The 21,693-nt window shown below is 36.5% G+C and overlaps 2 protein-coding genes across 2 annotated transcripts in view; both read left to right on the top strand.

Annotated features, from left to right (window-relative positions):
- The window catches only part of LOC113120877 (ryanodine receptor 3), a 72,303-nt gene extending 69,056 nt beyond the window's left edge, over nucleotides 1-3,247 (top strand). Inside the window, 5 exon segments of the mRNA XM_074559974.1 lie at nucleotides 540-696; nucleotides 821-885; nucleotides 969-1,069; nucleotides 1,175-1,226; nucleotides 2,176-3,247. Of these exon segments, the coding sequence (XP_074416075.1) occupies nucleotides 540-696; nucleotides 821-885; nucleotides 969-1,069; nucleotides 1,175-1,226; nucleotides 2,176-2,271 (471 nt within the window). The 3' untranslated portion in view covers nucleotides 2,272-3,247.
- Nucleotides 3,248-19,153: 15,906 nt separating this feature from the next.
- chrm5b (cholinergic receptor, muscarinic 5b) lies at nucleotides 19,154-21,292 on the top strand. Its single transcript, XM_026195173.1, has one exon. The coding sequence runs from the start codon at nucleotides 19,223-19,225 to the stop codon at nucleotides 20,744-20,746; it is 1,524 nt and encodes a 507-aa protein (XP_026050958.1). The 5' UTR covers nucleotides 19,154-19,222; the 3' UTR covers nucleotides 20,747-21,292.
- The last annotated feature ends 401 nt before the right edge of the window (nucleotides 21,293-21,693 follow it).

Raw genomic sequence — 21,693 nt, forward strand, 5'->3', positions numbered from 1 at the left:
AGTTGATTTTACATTTTTACTTTTATATTTTATTATTTCATAGACATATGTATTATGTTCAAACGTTTTTGGTTAGTACGTTTTTTTTTTTTAAATTAAATAATTATATTCAGCATTGCTGCATTAAATTGATCAAAAGTGGCAGTAAAGAAAAAGCAAAATATCAGATAAATAAAAGTATTAAGCATCACAACTGTTTTCAAAAATGATATCGAAAAATAAAATGTTACTTGATTAAATTGTCATATCAGAAGGATTTCTGAAGGCTCATGTGACACTGAAGACTGCTGAAAATTCTTAGTTGCAATCACGGATATAAATTCCATTTAAAATATATTACAATTTAAATTGGTTCATTTAAATTGTAATAATATTTCAAACATTGTATCGATATCTTTTTACTGTATTTTGAACAAATAAAAGCAGCCTTGTTGAAAAAGCATTCTACAAACCTCAAACCTTGAACAGTATTGTGTATGTAATGTCCAAACTGCTTTGCTAGATCATTAAAAACTCAAATGAATCCCATGACTCCTCAGTGCTACCTGTTCCACATGTACGTGGGTGTGAGAGCTGGCGGTGGCATCGGTGACGAAATCGAGGACCCGGCCGGTGACCCGTCTGAGCTCTACCGCATTCTGTTTGACATCACCTTCTTCTTCTTTGTCATCGTCATTCTGCTGGCCATCATTCAGGGTATCCTTTATAAGCCGCACTGATCTTAAATAGCACGAAACTACCCAACTCATCAGAATCTCAGTCAATACTGTGCAGATTCAGAACACCTACATAATGGTGAATGCTTTCATTTTCAAACCAGGTTTGATCATTGATGCCTTCGGTGAGTTGAGAGACCAGCAGGAGCAGGTGAAAGAGGACATGGAGGTGAGCGCTGTCACATGTCCTCATTATAAGGTCTAAAAAGAGCACAGACTTCCATTATTTGAACTTTTTTATCTTTGTTGCAGACAAAATGCTTCATCTGTGGAATCGGGAATGACTATTTTGACAGAATTCCGCACGGCTTTGAGACCCATACCTTACAAGAGCACAATCTGGCCAACTATTTGTGAGTAAACACTGCATATGACATAACATAAACATCCGATATGCAAAGACATGCATAATTTATCGACTAAACACGTCTGAATATTCAAATATTCCTTTCTAACAGATTCTTCCTGATGTATCTTATCAACAAAGATGAGACTGAATACACTGGTCAGGTAATCTACTAATCCAATTAAGACTAGTGTCTAGTTTATTAAAATTAGTATACACTACCTTTCAAGATGTCTGGGGTCGGTAAGATTTATTGTAATATATTTTGGAAATAATTCTTTTGAGCTCACTAATAAGGCTGCATTCATTTGAGCAAAAGCACAGTTAAACAGTAATATTGTGAAATATAAATACCACTCAAAAAAGCTTTTCTATTTATATAGATTTTAAAATGAAATGTACAGTTCTGCTCATATGATTGTATATGCAGAATATGCAAAATGTTGAAAACAAAATAAAATTAGAGGGATCATAATAACTGACATTATTATTATTTTTTTTAACAAGCTTTTGTGAACAAGCATATAATTCCTAACACAAAATAACTGAAATTATAAAAATGGCTCAAAAGTTTACATACCCTTGAATCTTAATACGGTTTCATTACCTGGATGGTCCACCACTTATTCATTTAATGATAAGCTTATTCAGGACAGCACTAAATTAATTCACCATCCATCTTATTTTGTTGAAATTAGTAGCATTTTTACGCATTCTGCAAGGGGTATGTAAACTTATGAGTCAAAATGTATTTCTATGGTAAAACTGAATGTTCAGCAGCCATTACTCCAGTCTTTAGCCTCACATAATCCTTCAGAAATTATTGTGATTTGGTGCTCTAGAAACATTTCCTAGTAATATTTTTGAAAACATTCATTGATATTTTTGTGGAAAGATTTTTTCTTAAGATTAAGCTTCAAAATAACAGCTTTTTTTATATAATTTATTTTGAAAATCAAACTATAAATGTCTTTTTCTGTCATGTTCAATGGATTAAATGCATCCTCGTCTTTAAAAAAAATGTGTGATCTCAGACGTGTCTATTATAGTATACCATTATTGTATATTATTATATTTAATAAATTATGTCCTCTTATTATTATTATATTCCAGGAGTCGTATGTTTGGAAGATGTATCAGGAGAGATGCTGGGATTTCTTCCCTGCTGGAGACTGTTTCCGGAAGCAGTACGAGGACCTGCTGGGCTAGAGGACATGTTGTCCTCAGTCCCAATATGAGAGAACCTGTATGAGCTCCTAATATCCACATGGATTTTAGGACCTTGTACAGGTCGGACACAACATCTTAACCTAGCTCTCATCATCTGCTGCTCACTAATTCATCCAATCAAAACAACCTCAATCGTTTCTTTACCAGAAATGACAGCGACATACTGAGAACTCATTGAGATCGAGCCAAAAATGTGAACTCAAATGCAACACTGCGAAGAAAAAAACAAAACATGTAGCACACATTGCCAAATTAAGACACGAAGCCATGTTTGATTAAAAAACATGGGAAAATGCCTCATTTGCTTAATTCACAAATGCACACAAACTTGTGAGATATGTTAACATATGTATGTCTTTTGATGTTGAATGAACGTCTACACAAATATGCACAAGAACACCTTCTTAGGATTCAATGAGTGCCAAACACAATTTCTGCCTGTTTGATTTAAAAAACAAAACAAGAAAAGACTATGAAGAATGTGCAATGCCATTAAGGATGGTAACCTGACTAGTGGAATGAGCAATATAACATCATCTGCTTCAGTCCACTAGCTGTTTCTCCTACAGAAAAGTGCCTTATGACAAGAGACTATGCAAACATTTTGTTCCTGCTCATATCTTTTGCTATTTGCAGTTTAGTTTCGACTATCACTGACTGCCTCACCAGGGTTAGTAGTTTTGTAGCTTTAGTTCACGTTTGTTCATGATTAACCATTACACTGCTTTTTTAATGTTTGGTTAAGGTTAAATCACTGAAATCGTGTCTGCCAGATCATTTATGAAGCACGATTGCAAAACAATAGGAATCTACATTCGAGGACAAAAACAATTACATTTATTGAACAGAAGACAATACACTAAACTGCTATTGTATGTATCAAGTAGCTTTGGTGATTTGCATTTGTTTTGAGCAGGGGGAAGGAAAATAAAGTAGCTAATGCAATAAATCCAAACTGGTCATAGCTGCTTTTAATCGGAGTCAAGTGATGAGAGCGAATATGACGGGTCTGAAAAGTGTTAAAACGCATTACATCACTTTTAATCAGTAATACTTTGATAAAGCATTTTATATTCCACGGGACTGAATTAGTCTGGGCTATTAGAAGACTTAATGAAGTGTCGCGGTATGATGTTCACGTCCACACAGAAGTAACGCTATGTCAGCATTAGCAAAGCTGCATGGGCCGATTTAATCCACAGCAGGATCAGGAGATCATGCTGTCCAGCCAGTCCTCCAGATCCTCCTCTTTCACTTCCTGTCTCGTAGGTTTAGCTTCACTTTTCACTTCGGGCTTTGTGTCTTTCATATCAACCATTTGATATTTTCTCTCTTCTTCTCCTGAACCTGTTGAGGGGATACCAATCACAAACATTACTTATGTAGCTTATTATTGGAAGTTATTACTAATGCTAATTTTAATTAAACTACACGGCATCACTTTTAACAAAAAAAAAAAAAAAAACTAAGAACAAACATATACCAACCTTGTGTTGGGCTGATTAGCAGGTCATCTGTTGTAGCATGGGATTCGACTGAAGTCATTTCTGTGATGGGTTTCTGCAAGTCGAGGAGAAGGTCGAGCTCCTGGTCAGCATCATCTGTTGCAGGAGGGATGGCTGTGGAGACACTGAGAGTCTATGTGATACCTGGAACCTGAGGAGCTTTCAGTCCAGCTGTTGGAGTCGAGTCGGTTCTGTGAGGCAGGGAAGTTCAATGGGGTTGTCACTTGAAACATATTAAAACGCTAGCACATTTTTCACTGGTGCTAGAAAGTATTTCATAAGCAATTGATCTACCTGCACAAGCTCAGCCTCCAGGTTCAGTCTTGTGTGCAGTGGAAGCTCTTGAAGTGACTTGAGTTAAAGCTGGCAGCTCTTTAAACAGAGCTAGAATCTGAAGAAATCACAATCAACCATGAGAACATGCTTCCTCAAACAACGACTTGAGGATTTCAATGACTGCAGTGGAAAACGTGCAAGTGAATCTTAATACTTAATAACTTGTGGAATGACTGATCATGCACCTGATTTTTTGCTAGCGAGTCCATCTCACAGCCCTTCTCATCAGAGAATCTGAACTGTGTAAATGAGTCCCCTGAAACGGATTTTTAAAAAAAGAGAAAAAATATATGTTTTTATATATCACTTGGAGTTAAATCAAAGTGAATTCGGTGAGTCACCAGGTAATGTATTAGTTTTGCTTTGACACTTTCAGGAAGCTTAGACTGAATTCATTATTTTAGTGTAATTTACTGATGTGCCACTTTTACTGAATTATTATTTTTTTTACACACACACGCACACACACACACACACACACACACACACACACACACACACACATATATATATATATATATATATATATATATATATATATATATATATACACACGTTATGAATAAAGTCCAAAATAACGTTTATTATAAATATTTGTCGGATTATTTATTTTATTAATATAACTTATTTTTTGTTATGATTAAATATGAAATTATCATGAATGATAACATTGGTTTAATTACATTTCTAAAATCAATATTATATATCACATTATGTACACTTTCTGGTGATTATCCAGCTGTAAAAAATTTAATTGGAAATAAATACTATTTATATAAATACTAATCCTATTTTGGTATTATTCATATACTATTACAGTATTTTAAATTAGCTAATATTTCTATGTGAGACATGTGTCTTATCCACTGCGCCAACACCACCCAAATTGAACATTAAACCATGTCAACATATTCGGTTACACCAAATACACAAAATAATGATCTTTAAAAAGTATCATACGACCACTTTAATATTTGTTTTTCATTTTTTTCATTAAAAATGTGTAATAGTTTTCATTAACAATAACCACTGTACTATAGCTCACCTTCCTAGAACCTGTATTGCAGTGACAAGCCCATCTATGACTAAGTTCAATCATTAGCCAAGAAAAACAACTCTTACATCTCCATATTGTAAACATTCAGTTCACTGCGCACTTTCACAGAAGCAGCAACTCAACGTGTGTCATCTTTTGAAGTCATTTTCACCTTGACACAAGCAGTGTGAATTCTGAGGCGGCAGCAAGTTGGGACAGCTGAAGAAAGAAGCTTTGGGTCTGTCACGCACAGCTGTCCCGGCCTGAATACTTAGTGCTTCCCACCTCAGAAACGCTCTTTCACTCGAGACACACTTGCCAACTGCAGTCGGCCAAACCGATACGGATGATACAGAGCAGGGTCTCAGGGTCAAGAGGAGCAATCCTTCTTCAAAAGAGCACTTCAGAAGCATTCTGCCACTTCATATAATGTGTTTAAAAGATACACTGCTGCAATTAAAAACAACAACATGCTACTATTAAAGTTTTTGTCTATCTAGCATCCCACTGACTCAGAAGCAACGTCACAGGAAACAAGATTATCCTGCTAAAGCTGAGCAGGCTCCAAGTACGCAGTGCTTGATGTCATCAGTGTAGAAACGCTGTTATGAGTGAAGCTACGGACAGGACATGCCGTCCAGGCAATTTCATCATGTTCCCTTCACTGGTAGTGACAGCGCCATGGAAACTGCTGCCATAACAATAAGCAAAGGTCCTGTCAGCATGTGCAATGAGGTGCAGCGTAGCTTTAACATAGCAAGTAGTGTGGCTAGTGCGTATAACAAACCAGCTGCATGTGACATACTGCTGTGAATGAGGTATGATAAACACTTTATTTGTATAAGTGCAGGAATAAATTAAGAAATTATCATATGGACACCGTTTAGTAGGGATTCAAAAATATAATGTGCTGGATCAAAAGCGAATAATTATTTTTATGTTATGATTGATAAACAATAAAGTTGTGTATTATTACGGATGAAAGAATGCTGATATTCAGCACTTCTTTCATACAACAGTTGACTTAAAACAAATGATCTTGTGAATAATGGTCAAATACTTTCTCTCAGCTTAACATGTTGAGACTATAATTAATTAAAAGTAATTTATTCAATTATTTACTCACCTCTGCAGGATCATTCTGGGTCATATTTTGAATGAAAAATGCAGTGAATCATCTCTAAGCATAATGAGAATTACAAAACAAATGTTAACAATAAGTTTTCCCCAATTGTTAATTATAATTACAATAAAACAAGTCTACAGTTAATATATATATATATATATATATATATATATATATATATATATATATATATATATATATATATATATATATATATTAACTGTGACTTTTTAACTAATTAAATATCTTAATAAGAAACAAACTATGTGTGACCCAGGACCACAAAACCAGAAAAATTATCACAAAACAATGGAAACAAGCCGCAGCACAATTAAATTAGCACAGCACAATGAATTAGTCCTATGTGCTGTGGTGATTTTATTGTATTGTGCACTACAGGGCCACCGTAGTCACTGGCCAATTCTTTATCTTAATCCATATTCCAAACGATTTTCCTTTCATAAAAATTTTAATTGTTTACATTTTAAATTGTGTATAAAACGATATATCGTTTAAATGTTACATTTAAAAATACTCAATAATTATTTTCATTGATTAAACATGAATTAAATAAGCTGAATTCAGTTCATCACAAACAATAAGCAATAAATAGGCCACAAAACTAGTGTACGATACTGTATAGGGCACAGATGGCTTGAAGCTGCTTTCAATACGGTCCTATTAATAATTGGTCGATATTTGCAATGTGCATCCCTACTTTTTACACAACCTAATAGCAAATAGGCAGTTAACAGGTAAAAACGGCTGATGTGAATGAAAAATAAGTGTACAGAAGCATCTCTGGTGCAGTGTGACAAGTCAAAGTGGCAGATGTGTGTCTCTCAGCATGCTGGCGTTCTCTGAATGTGGGAGAGCAGTACCACAGGAAGCAGCGCTACAAGTACAGGTCATTTCCCCTCAGAGAGTAGCATTATGTATGCAGCCTGCCAACCCAAATCTGGCCACCGTTCATTGCTTTTTTAAGGGCCCTATAAAAAACTGACAACAGGACCATGGAATGCTGTGGACCTACAAGCCCAACCGTATTAAAAAGAGCACAGGCCATCCACTGCTAGTCATTAAATGCCACTTAATGCAGGGAGGCTACAGCCCTTTGGAAGAAAATGCTAATTTACTTTGTCGTCACGGTTCTTGAGCAAAATCATTGCTAAGCCAATTAACACAAAGCAACTCCATAACGAACTGAACCATCAAAATAAATCAGTCTTTGATGATTGCAATTAAAACATTTCAAGCTGAAAATTCCAAACAATAAGACGGTTATTTACTATACGTCACCGCTGCCATGCAGAACACCAACAGTTTAACAATTAGTGTCTAGACTTGAAAGGAAAGAACTGTAAAGTCCACACACATGCTTCATTTAAAAAACACATCTTTAAATATGACATTTGCACAAAGAAAAAAAGTAAAAATGTTTACCTTCAAATCATTAATATATATATATATATATATATATATATATATATATATATATATATATATATATATATATATATATATATATATAATACTTGCAATTAATACTTTTATTACTAATAAAATTATGTATTTGCTTTTATTTATTTTTTAAATAATCGTTTTGGATCATTCAAAGCCAAAATACATATTTTTCAGTTTGACATGCTATCGAGCGGACAGAGTCCTCGTCGTGGGAGGTAAATCACGCAGCGGCGGACTTTGTGTTTACATTAATGATGCGTGGTGCTGTAATGCTGTCTGCAAACATTGCTCATCCCTGGTGGAGCTTATGATTATGAAGTGCCAGCCGTTCTATATGCCGAGGGAATATTCAGCCATACTGCTCGTTGCTGTTTACTTTCCTTTCAGCTCCAACAGCAACAACAGGAACGATGTACTAAATGAACTGTACCGCACATCAGTGAGCAGCAGACAGTACATCCTGATGCTTTTCTCATCATAGCTGGGGATTTCAACCATGCAGACTTCAAGAGTGTGTTCCCAAAAAAACAGCAACACATTAAATTTCCAAGACGAGGTAAAAACATTTTGGATTTTGTTTACACCACCCATAGAGGAGCTTACAAGGCCCTTCCCCTCCCCCATCTCAGTGCCTTTGACCACTGTCATGCTAATGCCTGCATACAGACCGCTCATTAAAGTTGCCAAACCAGTTCAGTGTGGCCGGAAGTGTCATCAGAGACTTTTCAAGACTGTTTTGACACCACTGACTGGAATATGTTTAAGGAGGCTGCCACATACAATAACACCACAGACCTCCAAGAGTACTCGGAGACTGTCACTGCCTACATCACCAAGTGTATTGATGTAACAGTCACAAAGACCATCACTGTAAAGGCCAACCAGAAGCCGTGGATGACAGGGGAGGTCTACAGACTCCTGAAGGCTCAGAACCCTGCCTTCAAAGCTGGAGATGAGGTCGGCCTGAGGACAGCTAGGGCCAACCTATCCTGAGGCATCAGAGAGGCTAAGAGACGCTTGGAGCCTGTTTGCAGATGACACGACTGTGGTGGGTCTCATTAGCAACACAGATGAGACAAACTACAGGAGCGAGGTGAGCCGCCAGGCCGGGTGGTGTAGTGACACAACAATCTCTCTCTGAATGTGAAGAAGACGAAGGAGATTGTTGTTGACTTCAGGAGAGCACACACTCAGCATGCTCCTCTGACCATCAATGGTATGTCTGTGGAGAGAGTGAGCAGCACCAAGTTCCTGGGTTTGCACATAACAGAGGACCTTTCCTGGACTGACAACACCACAGCACTGGCCAATAAAGCACAGTAGCATCTCTACTTCCTCCACAAACTGAGAAGATCCAGAGCCCTGGCCCCCATCAAGTGCACCTTCTACAGAGGCACCATCGAGAGCATCCTGACCAGCTGCATCACTGTGTGGTATGGCGCCTGCAATGCGTCCTGTCGGAAGACTCTTCAACGCAAAGTGAGAGCAGCTGAGAACTTTCACCCGTAAAGCCCTCTGCATCGCAGGTGATCCCACCCAGCCTTCACACAACTGAAGGACAGCTTCATCCATTAGGCTGTCAGGAAGCTGAACTCCCTCCTATCCTTGCCCCCCTCTCCTCTATTTCCCCATTCTCCAAATAACTCTGAACCTCAGTAGTGTTATCTATACGCACCAAGGGTCTGAGAGTAATGCAATTTAAATTCTCTGTATGTATGTACTGTACATGTGGAAAAATTGACAATAAAGCAGACTTGACTTGACTTGGACTGCAATGAATTTCAAGACAGATCTAAGTGAGTGTACCAAATACAAGGCATACAAAAAAAACCTGTCCAAAATATCTTGAAATATTTCTCTTTCATCTCTTATTATAGACATCCCAATCTAGAATTCAAATTACAGAGGAATAAACTTAAATTACAGAGGCATTTCAATGACAACGCCCATTAAAAACATCCACTTCCAACCAAATACCAAAGGACTTCATGCCCCAAATATCAACACTGCCCCAAATAATGCATCTCTGGGCAAACAAGAACTCGAAGGGACAATCAGGGGACCATTTCCTGGCAGCATCATAAAACAGGTTCATTGGGGACATAATATTAGACCATTCAGCCTATTTATAACTAAAAGCTATCAGTACACAATCATATATTAATGCAAAAATGTAACTTGAACCTTTAACCTGTAAATATGATTTGAAAAAAACTGCCACATTTCAGTGATGTGGCTAAAAGGGAACAATTGTCTCTCTACCACAGGAAATTCACAAGGAGTAAGCTATGGTGGATAGATTAAAAGATAGTGAAAGCCAATATGTAAATGATTAGAAACAAGTGGCCTCTGTTGCACTTCCCAGCATTCATGAAGGTGTCTAAAGGATACAAAATTGTTTCAAATAATGAGCCTCATGCAAATTGCACAGGTGTTATGGTAACAGCAGCAGAGAGAGAAGAGAGCAAGTCATTAACACAGTGGTTGTTACTGTTACACATTATTGCAGAGATGACATTCTGATGCTCTGTGTGGGTGAAAACACACCCCCGCAATCATAATTACTGTCCAATGCTTGATGCAAGGGACTATAGTTACAGTATGCGTGATCAAAAACACTGACACACAAGCACAGGTACTGAGCATTTAAGGGAAGAAATATCCAGTGTTCTTCCATGAACACCAGTTTGTGCTGAAAAAAATAAAATAAAAATAAAAACAGGATTTATTGGATCATACAAACAAAAATACTGAATTTTTGGTTGCGCTCCTCAAGTCCTTTTCCCTATTCTCAAACATCCCAGTATGCGTGCCTGTTGGCTTGAATTCTTGCACTTTGAAGGAGGAGGAATAACGGCAATTTCGTATCTGTGTGCAAGGCATTCAAATCTGCATCCATTTTTGTTAGCAATGCCCATTTTCCAATGATCCAATCAATTACCGAAGGATGAAATAAAGCCCCACCCTACATCTTTTTCCCATTTCAGACAAGTATAGGTCTCTGCAGGAAAGTAATGGGAGTTACCAGATCAAGGTGTTTTACACCATGATACCTGATTGGTTGATGTAATAGTTGACGTTAGGTTTAGGGGCATCATTTAGATTGCATGTTTCAGAAACACCCAGCAGTTTGAAAACACCCACATGGTGATAAACGCCCACTTTTGCTCTGCAGAGAAGCTGTTTCACTCGGACATACGTCACAACAAGGAAAAAGGACTATCTCAACTTCTGTTTCATGCCATGAATCTCCAACAATAACTGGCAGTGCTAAATTTGCTATAAGTGCCTGATTTTCAGCATCCATATATTTATCACTGTTCATCATAATCGCGAAATAATTGACACATTGTTTACAGTATGTTACATGCCGTTTTAAATCATGGTGGTTGAGGGCGTTTTCGAATGCGTCTGGTCAACTAGTGTCTACTTACGTCACGTTTAGTACCAGTTGTGCTGGTAACACAGGTCTGTGTGAATTTTGCCAGGAGGAGGAATATATTACAGAAAGAGAAATTTTAACAAGGATACCACAGGAGATACTAAGCAAATACTTGGTCAAAAAGGAAATTATAGTTATTTAATTGTATTCTTGAGGGAAACTGGGTTAATAGGTGAAGTAAATAATATTATTAGGGTGTTTACTTTTTTTTTTGTAGTTATTATTATTATTAAAGTTCTGTTAGTCACTCTGGTCTACACTCCACTATAATAGGAGGCAGTAATGCACCTTAACGTTGGATGCCACCCAACATAAAACAATAAGAAGTAGAAGAAGTAGTTGTGCTGGTAAGACCAGGGGGGGCAGGGTTTCATATTTCTTTAAGCACCCCTGGGTGCCGCCATTGGCTAGCGGACCCCCACCTGCTGTTAGCATTCCTTTGACTCCCATTCATTTTGGCGTCACTTTGACAGCGAATAACTTTACATCTGAGGCGTTTAAAGACTCCATTTGTCCATTAATTATTTATAAAGAAACAGGAAAATGTATAAAATGCTCCATTACCTTATATCTTATCTTATGGTCCCATAGAAGCAGTTTTTGTAAAAAAAAAAAAATAGGCTAACGATTGCGTCTTAACCAGCCACTCTCTGTCGCACAGTAGAGAAATTACCATATGGACAGGAGGAGAAGCTCGGAGGCAATCTTTTACTGTTTATGAGGCAATCGTGGGGGATGTGGAGACATAAAGTCAAGGGAGATAAGTAATCAGAATACTTACCAAAATTTGCTCCTGTTCACGCTCGCCTTCTCTGGAAGATTCGGTGGGTGATTCAGATTTCTTTTTGCACAGTGATTAGAAGACTTACAGGTTGCTCACGTGACATCTACGTCATCAAGCTCAGTTTGAGTCTGTGCAGTACGCCCGACCCCCAGGAAGTGCGTGCTTCTAATTGACTTCACTTGTCTCCTTTGAATCCAATGGGGTCGCTGTGTCCATTTCTTTTACTGTCTATGGGTAAGACCCTGCTCTGCATTCCAGTACTAAAATCGCATGATTTACTATGAAAAGGTTCCTGCGGTGTGAAAGGCCCTACTGTGTTTACGATGATACTTGCAAAGATGGGTATTTTGGCACAAATAAGTGTGTGTATTTAACTGTTCTCTTTTGATGCTGATTGTTTTTCAATGGCTTAAAATCACTTGTCTTAAACTGCAATGCTAAAAACGCATACAAACAATACATTTTCATGACTACATAGCACAGCAATGTGTGAGTGTGTAACCGCGATAGATACAAAAAATCTTTACCAGTTGACAATTTTACCGGTTAATCGTGTCTACCAGTATATCACCCACCGTTACTACGAATCATAAGACAAGAATATTTAGCAAGTTACATTTCAATGGCTGAGTTTGTGCAAGATAAGACTCCTGCTTTCCAACAAAAGCTATAAAAAGAGAGACAATCTAGAGTGCTTTGGCCCAACAGGGTGTAGTCATTTTTGGAGGGTCCAGCTGGTGAAACTGACATTACCAGGGCCACAGGTGGAGACCCAAAGAACTGAAATAAAGGAGAAAATGTCAAGAGGGGGGCAGTTTCCTACAGGTGCAGTGTCATTGGTAATGAATTAGCATGTCTTTCCCTCTCTGCAGGGACACAGACATACTGGAGTGCAGTCAACAGCTAAACAAGGTCATGAAATTCAGGCAACATTTAGTCTGCTCTCACTGTCAAGTGTAACCCGAGTATGTGGCGTGTAGGGCTGAGTTGTGTCTGCTGGCCATCTGAGACCCAGAGGAGACATACTACGTTACGACAGACACACAGATGCAGGCAAACACAGCGGAGCTGTCACTCTATATCTATGCCCTTCGTTATTAGTCCTCCTCCAGGGTATGTGATATGGCTCATATCCTCCATTATGATCTCATTATAATCAATAAACTTGGAGGCCTGGAAATCCTGCCCTACATGGTAATATCTTATATAAGCCATTTCCTGTCAACCTGACTGGACGACATGAACAAGTGATACTGTGCTGCTTCTGATAAAAGGAAATGTGTGAAAAGAAACAACCTTGGATTGGTCAATCTGTACTTAATCCCAGCTCAGACAACCCTTAACACAAACACATCTTGCAAGGGCACGACAAACAGATTAATGGTGCTAACGCTGTCATCACTCAATACAGACTTCATGTTTGATTAGTCATGATGTAACTAATTATACCCATGCAGCTGTGAGAGCAGAATTAGAGAGATCAAACCACACTTCTATAGAGTCCAGTCATCCAGACATTTTATAGGAAAATTAATTCAGGCCAACCCCTAAAAAAGTGATTTTTTAATAAAAATAAAAATAAAATGTAATAAGAATACAGTAAATACAGTAATAGTGTGTAATTTGATTACAAGTTATAATAAAAATTGTATATATTTAATATATTTTAACATTTAATTTATTCCTGTGATGGCAAAGCTGAATTTTCAGCAGCATTATTCCAGTCTTCGGGGTCACATGATGCTTCAGAAATCATTCAAATATGCTTCTTTACTGCTCAAGAAATACTTCTCATTATTATCAATGTTGAAAACAAGTGTAAATCTACACACTGTACACTTTAATGTCACTTGTTAATCAATTTAATACATAAGTTTTAATTTCTTTCAAAAACTTTAAAACCTTTGAATGCTATTATGAATAAAAAATGTTAAAGCACCTAAATGCTGAAATATATCCTTTTTTTGTTAAAATACTTCTCCAAAATCACTTTAATACTGTTACTCCAGTCTGCCACAGCAGAGTTGACTGAAACAATATATATAAGTAATATATATATATATATATATATATATATATATATATATATATATATATATATATATATATATATATATATATATATATATATATATATATATATATATATATTCATTTGGCTGACCAATGGCAGATTAAATATTGCTTTTTTGTTCATCAAACACTAAACCCAGTGGAACAGAAGGTATTTGCTTCAAGTTGCAACGTTATCTTGAATACCAGACAATCGTTCTAAAAAACTAATGGTGGAATATATATATATATATATATATATATATATATATATATATATATATAAATAAAGAACAATTAACTAGGAACCTTAATGGCTTGTGATATTTTACATGACCATTTTACTTTGATTTAAGCTAAAGTAGCTCCCACGGATATACCAAAATGTCATGAAATGACCCTCTCACGTCTGTATTTCCAGTTAACCCATCCTTTCCACCTACCTATTTGCTCGCAGGCATAATATTTGTGTCAAAAGAGAGTAATTATTGCCTCCATAATGTTTTAGTAAGCATAATACCGCCCCTTCACACACACAGACTGTCTACAATATAAGTATAAATGGTCTAACCTTCATCCCCTCACTTCTGCTTTGGCTCGGCCCCCCAGCTCTTCACCTCTTCCTCCTCCCATTCTTGGCGTCTGCCGGTTGTTCACTGCCCCAAATCATGACGATCATCCCAGCCCATTGGGAATGACCTCCTCCCAGCCATTCACATCTGTGTCTGTCAGTGCATCCACAGGCAGCAGCACATATTCATCCAGAGAAACAGCAGCAGCAGCATTTCCCCATCATCCTCCACCACCGAGAGAAAAGCAGGTGCTTACCCATGAATGTTATGGACTTTAGTGTGGCTGTCACAATTGGAGCTTTTTTACTTTGATTCTTCCTTAAGAAAACCATCCAAAAACAATGGAGAACATGTTACTACTACTTTGAGGATTATATAATTTAAGATCAGGCTCATGACTGGATGTAGAAGAAGCATCTAGACACATATCCTGAGAGTCTACAAGAGAGGACAAGGTTTGGGAGGAGTGACAGTCTGACCAGGACAGATCTGTAGAGTTCAAGGCTGGGCGTTGAAAACAGTGAGTACTGAAGACATACATCTTATATGACTGATAAAAAGACAAGGTAGTAATTTCTAGTGTCTGTCTGAATATTAGGTCAACATTATTAAAGAAAGACAACATATATCACTGACTGACATTTTAAAGAATTCATTGTGTTTCATTTTTAATTTTTGAAAAAATTCTGGCATTTTCATTTTTGGGTGATAAATAAGTACATACATACATGAATGCAATAGCTTTCATAAACAAATCATTACCAATAATTTTGCATCTGTTTATAGGTTAATGTTTTTATGTTTAGTTTTTTTTTTTCATTTACTAATAATTAAACACTTGGGTTGTATAAATCAATATTAGTTAATGTAATGTGACTGACAAAGGCAGTAAAAATGTCCATGGTACAATGGATTAATGATTAAAAAAAATTAACCTTTGTGTTAAATATTAAATATAAATATATTAATTATAAATATTAGATCATAAACATTTTATCTGCATGCATTCTCATTTTTTATTATCTGTACATACAATTTTCTGCATTATGTTTAAAATACACTCTTTACCGAAACCAGAAATCAATGCAAAGCTAATATGGCTGTGCTTACAGCCTGTTTAAATATTAAACCTCCTTAAATGGGAAATTGTGCCGCCTTCTGAGGGAGCTCCACCTCATTTTCATCTAAAGGAGATCATTATTACCTTATATTACAATATATCAACTACTACACTCGTCCTCATAGTGTGTCTTCAAACCAATGTGAGTTTCTGCTTCAACGGGACCATAACGTAAGATCCCAATTGAAAGATGTTATTGAGAGTTTCTGACAGATTATTCTGCAAACAGATATGAGATTAGTCTAAATGAAATTACCCATTTGTGTGAAAGTAATATGATTTTAAGTTATCTGAAAGATGTAGTTTTCTCAACAGTGACAGCTTAAGAGATAGGGCTGCTGGAGACCATATTTTGACATGCACAATAACAGATCAGAGCTAGTCAACAGATAACAGAAATCTTGCTGCTGTATGCAAATTCATACCTTATGAAATACGGTCTCAGCTCTCTACACCAGTCTTACTGTATGTGGCAAAGAATGCTAAACCACCAGATGAATCGCATAAGGATTTCCTTACACAAACACACTGATTAAACTAAAAACTACCCTGTGCAAACACCTGCTATGATGAAGAAGGAAACTCATCTGCTAATGAATCGGTTTCTCTTGTCATTTGCATAAAGCAATAAGGAGGTGTAACTGCAAGTTACACGAGAGCTATGGAAATGAAAATGTCAAAGTGGGAACAAACTAATTAAAAACATTTTTAAAAGAATGATAAAAAATTGCGTCAGCATGTAGTTTGAAGCCTGTAGGAATTTGAGGGTGACTAAATGATGACAATTTTCATTTTTAGGCACACAAACCCTTGTGAATGCAGATTAAGTTATGATTGAGGTCTTTTGTGAGAAACCTCAAGGTCAAGGGAAGGATGTTCCTCCACTTTATTCCACTCCCTGGTGAAAGCTGAATTACACTCATTTTGTACCTAATCAGTCCATTACCACCACAACACTAATCAGAGCCTGCTGGCAGAATCATAATGCAATAAAGGACAGTATGTTGAGTACCGCAGGGGAGGTTGGGCAACTCTGAAAGACTGAACAAACCGGAACAGCCTTCTTTCTATTTATAACTTAGCTGAAGCCATTATATAGCAATATTTGACCATGAGGTGTGACCATATTTACCATATATATGTTGCAAAGTCAAACAGAACATTTAAAGATATTTTTTCATGGTTAAAAATATGAAAGACAAAGCAGTTAAGCTAAAGCACTGAATAATTTTTAAGTCCTATAATAAGCACCAACCTTCTTTTGTTGTTGTCATATGACAAAATGTCCATAGTGGTGCTGCACAATCACATCATTTTGGTGGACAAGCTGTCTTACACAATTCCTGAAGTCATGGATACAATTCTTGCTCTGGAGAACAGATCCGATTTCCACCCACATTCACAGGGATCAGCGAGTTTGAACCTCTGATGACTAATCGCAAATGTACAGGGAAAAAAAGTGGAGCGCAACAAAACAGATTAAGTGCTCTAATTTTGTGTGGAGTACAACTTTAATGGTTTGGCCACAACCAACAGAAACAGATTGTTACAAATGACATTTCTGCTATGTTTGTTTGCACAGAGATGCATGATAGATATATAAAGTCTTTCTCTTGCAATACCACAAGAGGCAGAGCAGTCCTACAGTACTTGGCTGTCTTAAAATTAGATGACACAAATATATCTCATGAATATCAATGTGGCTTTTGAGGAAGCAGATTAGGGAAATGAGAGGCAAATTGAGCAAAGTAAATTCCCTCAAGAGAATGGTGTAATGGAAACTTATTCTGCACTTACACTGGATTTAGGCTCGTTAAACTTGAGGAACAAATGCTTCTGTGATGGTTCATTTTTGAACAATTAGACAGTTGTGTTAATTCATTCAATATTCAATATTTCAAAATTTGAGTTTAGTTCTTTTTTTAATAACCATGGAAATTCATGCAATGCATAGTTAGGAAATGCCCATAGACAAAAGAATAGCTACAAGTTATTATTTCATGTTGATGCAGAGAGTTTACATTTTGTTAACACAAACTATTACTCAAATGTTTGGAGGTGATACGATTTTTTAAAATTGTATTGAAATAATTATTTTATGCTCACCAAGGCTGCACTGATTTGTTCAAAATATAGTGAAAACTGCAATACTGTGAAAAATAAGTTCTTGGTAACTGTTTTCTATTCAAATAAATTTTAAAATGTAATTTAATGCTGTGATGGCAAAGCTGCATTTTCAGCAGCCATTACTGCAGTCTTCAGTGTCAGATAATAATTAATATATATAAATTAACCTTTGTATGGTAATCGGGTCTGTGGGACCCATTTCACTTTTGTCAAAAGAAAAAAAATACGATTACGATTAATATTCTTTTTCAAACTCAGATTCATTGACCTTGGCTAATTTTCCGTGAAGAACATTTATCAGAGCAAATTTTCAATGACCAACCACTGTACACCCCCCTTACACATTTATATTACATACAGGATGTCTGGGCCCACTAAGGTGACCCGGCTCTAATAAAAGTGTGGAAATTTTAGGTCCTGTGTACCTTCACTCTGTCCTCCTATCGGGGCTTGTATGGTATTAGTATGTGTTTAGTGTGTGTGTGTGTGTGTGAGAGAGAGAGTCTATGAGAGTGTGAGTTTGAGTTTTGCGTTTCTGCCACTGACCTACAATCATTATATAAAGATCAGTGGTTTCTGCCCCCTGCCATTCCCGAACAAGGTTGTAACACTTTAGTTAATAAATGTGATCTAACAAAGGTAAAGGGAAAATATGAACCATATATGCCGGTTTATATTGCTTGTAATTTCGATGATGTAAACGTCTTTAATTGTGTTGAATTAAAAACACAAAATTTGAAAAAAAAATTATACTGACTTTAAACTTCTCATTCAGGCAGCTTGAAATCAACCTTCAATCTTCAAAAACTAAAAGTTTACATATTAAGAGTATATATATATATATATATATATATATATATATATATATATATTTATATATATATATATATATATATATATATATACATATATATATATATATATATATGCAAACCTCTTCTTAAAACTTTTAGAAATTTGATAAGAATAAAACTTGAAGATTTAGTTTATGAAAGTGCTACTGAAAATGAGATTTCTGATCTTAAAATTAATCAAATTAGCACTTAAATGTGTACTTTGGATGTTTTCTTGTTAAGGAAACAATACAATAGTTCTGAATTGACCAGTGTATGAAAAACAATGGATTTGCCTTTAGTGTTTTGCCTTTATTGTAGCAGGCTATTGTTACCCCATAAAATATTTGACCAGTATGAAAATCATTAGTTTTAAGGCATCACACACAAAACATGATTTTTTTTCTGCTCAAATGTTCCTGTTTTTGAAGTATTCATTCTCTTTATTGTCTTTTCAGACTATCCATTGCCAAGAAAACATGAAGAATACCGTGAAAATGTCATCAGTTTTCTAACCGATCAACGGTAACAGAATGAACATGGATATTCAAAATGTTACCGCAAGTGGAAATGGCTTTGCTATCCTGCCTACCTCATACAGTCTTTTGGAAGTCATAATCATTGCAACAGTATCAGCAGTCGTGAGTCTCATCACAATAGTGGGGAATGTACTGGTGATGCTCTCTTTCAAGGTCAACAGCCAACTTAAGACTGTTAATAATTACTACTTACTCAGTTTAGCTTTTGCGGACCTCATTATCGGCGTGTTCTCAATGAACCTGTACACATCCTACATTCTTATGGGATACTGGTCTTTAGGAAATATAGCATGTGATCTGTGGTTGGCACTTGACTATGTTGCAAGTAACGCATCTGTGATGAACTTGCTGGTCATCAGCTTTGACAGATATTTTTCTATTACAAGACCACTTACCTACAGGGCTAAACGGACCCCAAAACGTGCAGGCATCATGATTGGCTTAGCATGGTTGATATCGTTTATATTATGGGCTCCACCCATTCTGTGCTGGCAGTACTTTGTTGGAGAGAGAAAGGTTTCTCCTGACCAATGCCAGATCCAGTTTTTCTCAGAACCCATAATCACATTTGGTACAGCCATAGCGGCCTTTTATGTACCGGTATCCATCATGACAATCTTATATTGTAAAATCTACAAAGAAACAGAAAAACGTACTAAGAACTTAGCAGAACTCCAAGGATATCCATCGCTGGACAGCCATGAAGACCCTAAAGTACGAAAGCCAATACTAAGATGCTTTAGCTTTAAAAGCAAGAGGGACGGGACTCAAGCATCATGGTCCTCATCCAACCAGAGTTACGTAACTAAGACAACGTTGCAGTCTGAAGAGTTGTGGACAAAATCAGAGCAGGTCACCACCCTGAACAGTTACACATCATCAGAGGATGACGAGCGGTCAGTCTCTGAATCAACCCCACGTGAATCATTCAAGAACCAAGAATCGACAGTCAATAAAAATGGACAGCTGGTCTGTTATGAAGACAGCAAATACCTACGTGATCTTGAAAAATGCTCTCAGACAAACAATAAAAAATGTATGTCATACAAGTTCAAGCCAATCCTTAGCGACATCACTGCATTGCAAGGTAGTACCGAAGCCAATCGCACAAACACAGATCATTGTCAGTCCTCAGAGCCACAGGCTTCTTCATCCACATCCTCTTCTACCAAACCAGAAGATCCAAACTTGAAGATCCAGATGACCAAGCGGAAACGAATGGTCCTTATCAAGGAGAAAAAGGCTGCTCAGACTCTCAGTGCCATTCTTCTGGCATTCCTCCTGACCTGGACCCCATACAACATCATGGTGCTCATCTCCACCTTCTGTTCTGAATGCATTCCAGTGTCCCTCTGGCATCTGGGCTACTGGCTCTGCTATGTCAACAGTACCGTCAACCCCATGTGTTATGCCCTATGCAACAAAACTTTCCAGAAGACCTTTAGGATGTTAGTACTCTGCAAGTGGAAGAAGAACAGAGGAGAGGAGAAACTGTATTGGTGTGGACGAAACCATTAATTAACAGTAGAGATCGCAGACTGTAGAGCATGATGAATGTTCAAAAACAAGTGTTATATTAAATGGGCATTAAAATTACCGGTATATTTGAGCTTATGATGTGCATACAGTGCCACAGACCATATTCCTTGCCATGTTCTTGGCAATATTTTTGTGTACATGTTGTTTATATTGCCGAGTTGATTTGAAAGTATTTAATTTAGATTCTGTTTTCAAACTTTAAAGATCACTTAACATGTTTACACAAGTGTATTGTTATATCGTCAAATGCCTTAAGGCTAGGGATGATGAGGACATTAAATAAAGATAAGTATTGTGAAAATATAAATACCTAACACACATAATATTACTTAATTAACATTATGTGATAATTTTTTTATATATATTGTAAGCCTTGTTCATGTCAGTGACACTGCATGCATAGAAACATTTATTGAAATATCTGGTGTGTAAAGCAATGTTGTTGTATTACGTTTGCAGAATTGGACAGTATCACAGTATCACTGTAGAGAAACACACAAAAAAGATTGTAGCTTCCCTCTGGATGTTAAATTAATTTACAGCAGAAATTCAATCACATTTTACAGTTCTAAAAAAAAAAAACTCTCATAATTGTTGTGAAATAGATCTGAGCTTACTTCAACATTAACACATCATAAAAACTAATTTCTAAATGTTGCCTGACTGTTTTACATTCATATTGTTTAATAAGTCTCCGCTCCTTCTCTTGTGATGACATGCCATTTAATTTGATGTGAAATAAATGTTTTAAAATGAAATTAACCCCACTAATTGAAACATCAATCTGGATTTAGCAGAGGTTCCATCTTTTATTGTCTTCAGTCAAACTAAAGATTTAAAGCCACCCACTAGCATACTAGCATCTGTTTACCAGTTACTTATGAAATGTGCTTTTAAACGTTGATGGCCATACATTTTACCATGCA

The sequence above is a fragment of the Carassius auratus genome, chromosome 20 (assembly GCF_003368295.1).
Source record: "Carassius auratus strain Wakin chromosome 20, ASM336829v1, whole genome shotgun sequence".
Lineage (NCBI taxonomy): Eukaryota > Metazoa > Chordata > Actinopteri > Cypriniformes > Cyprinidae > Carassius > Carassius auratus.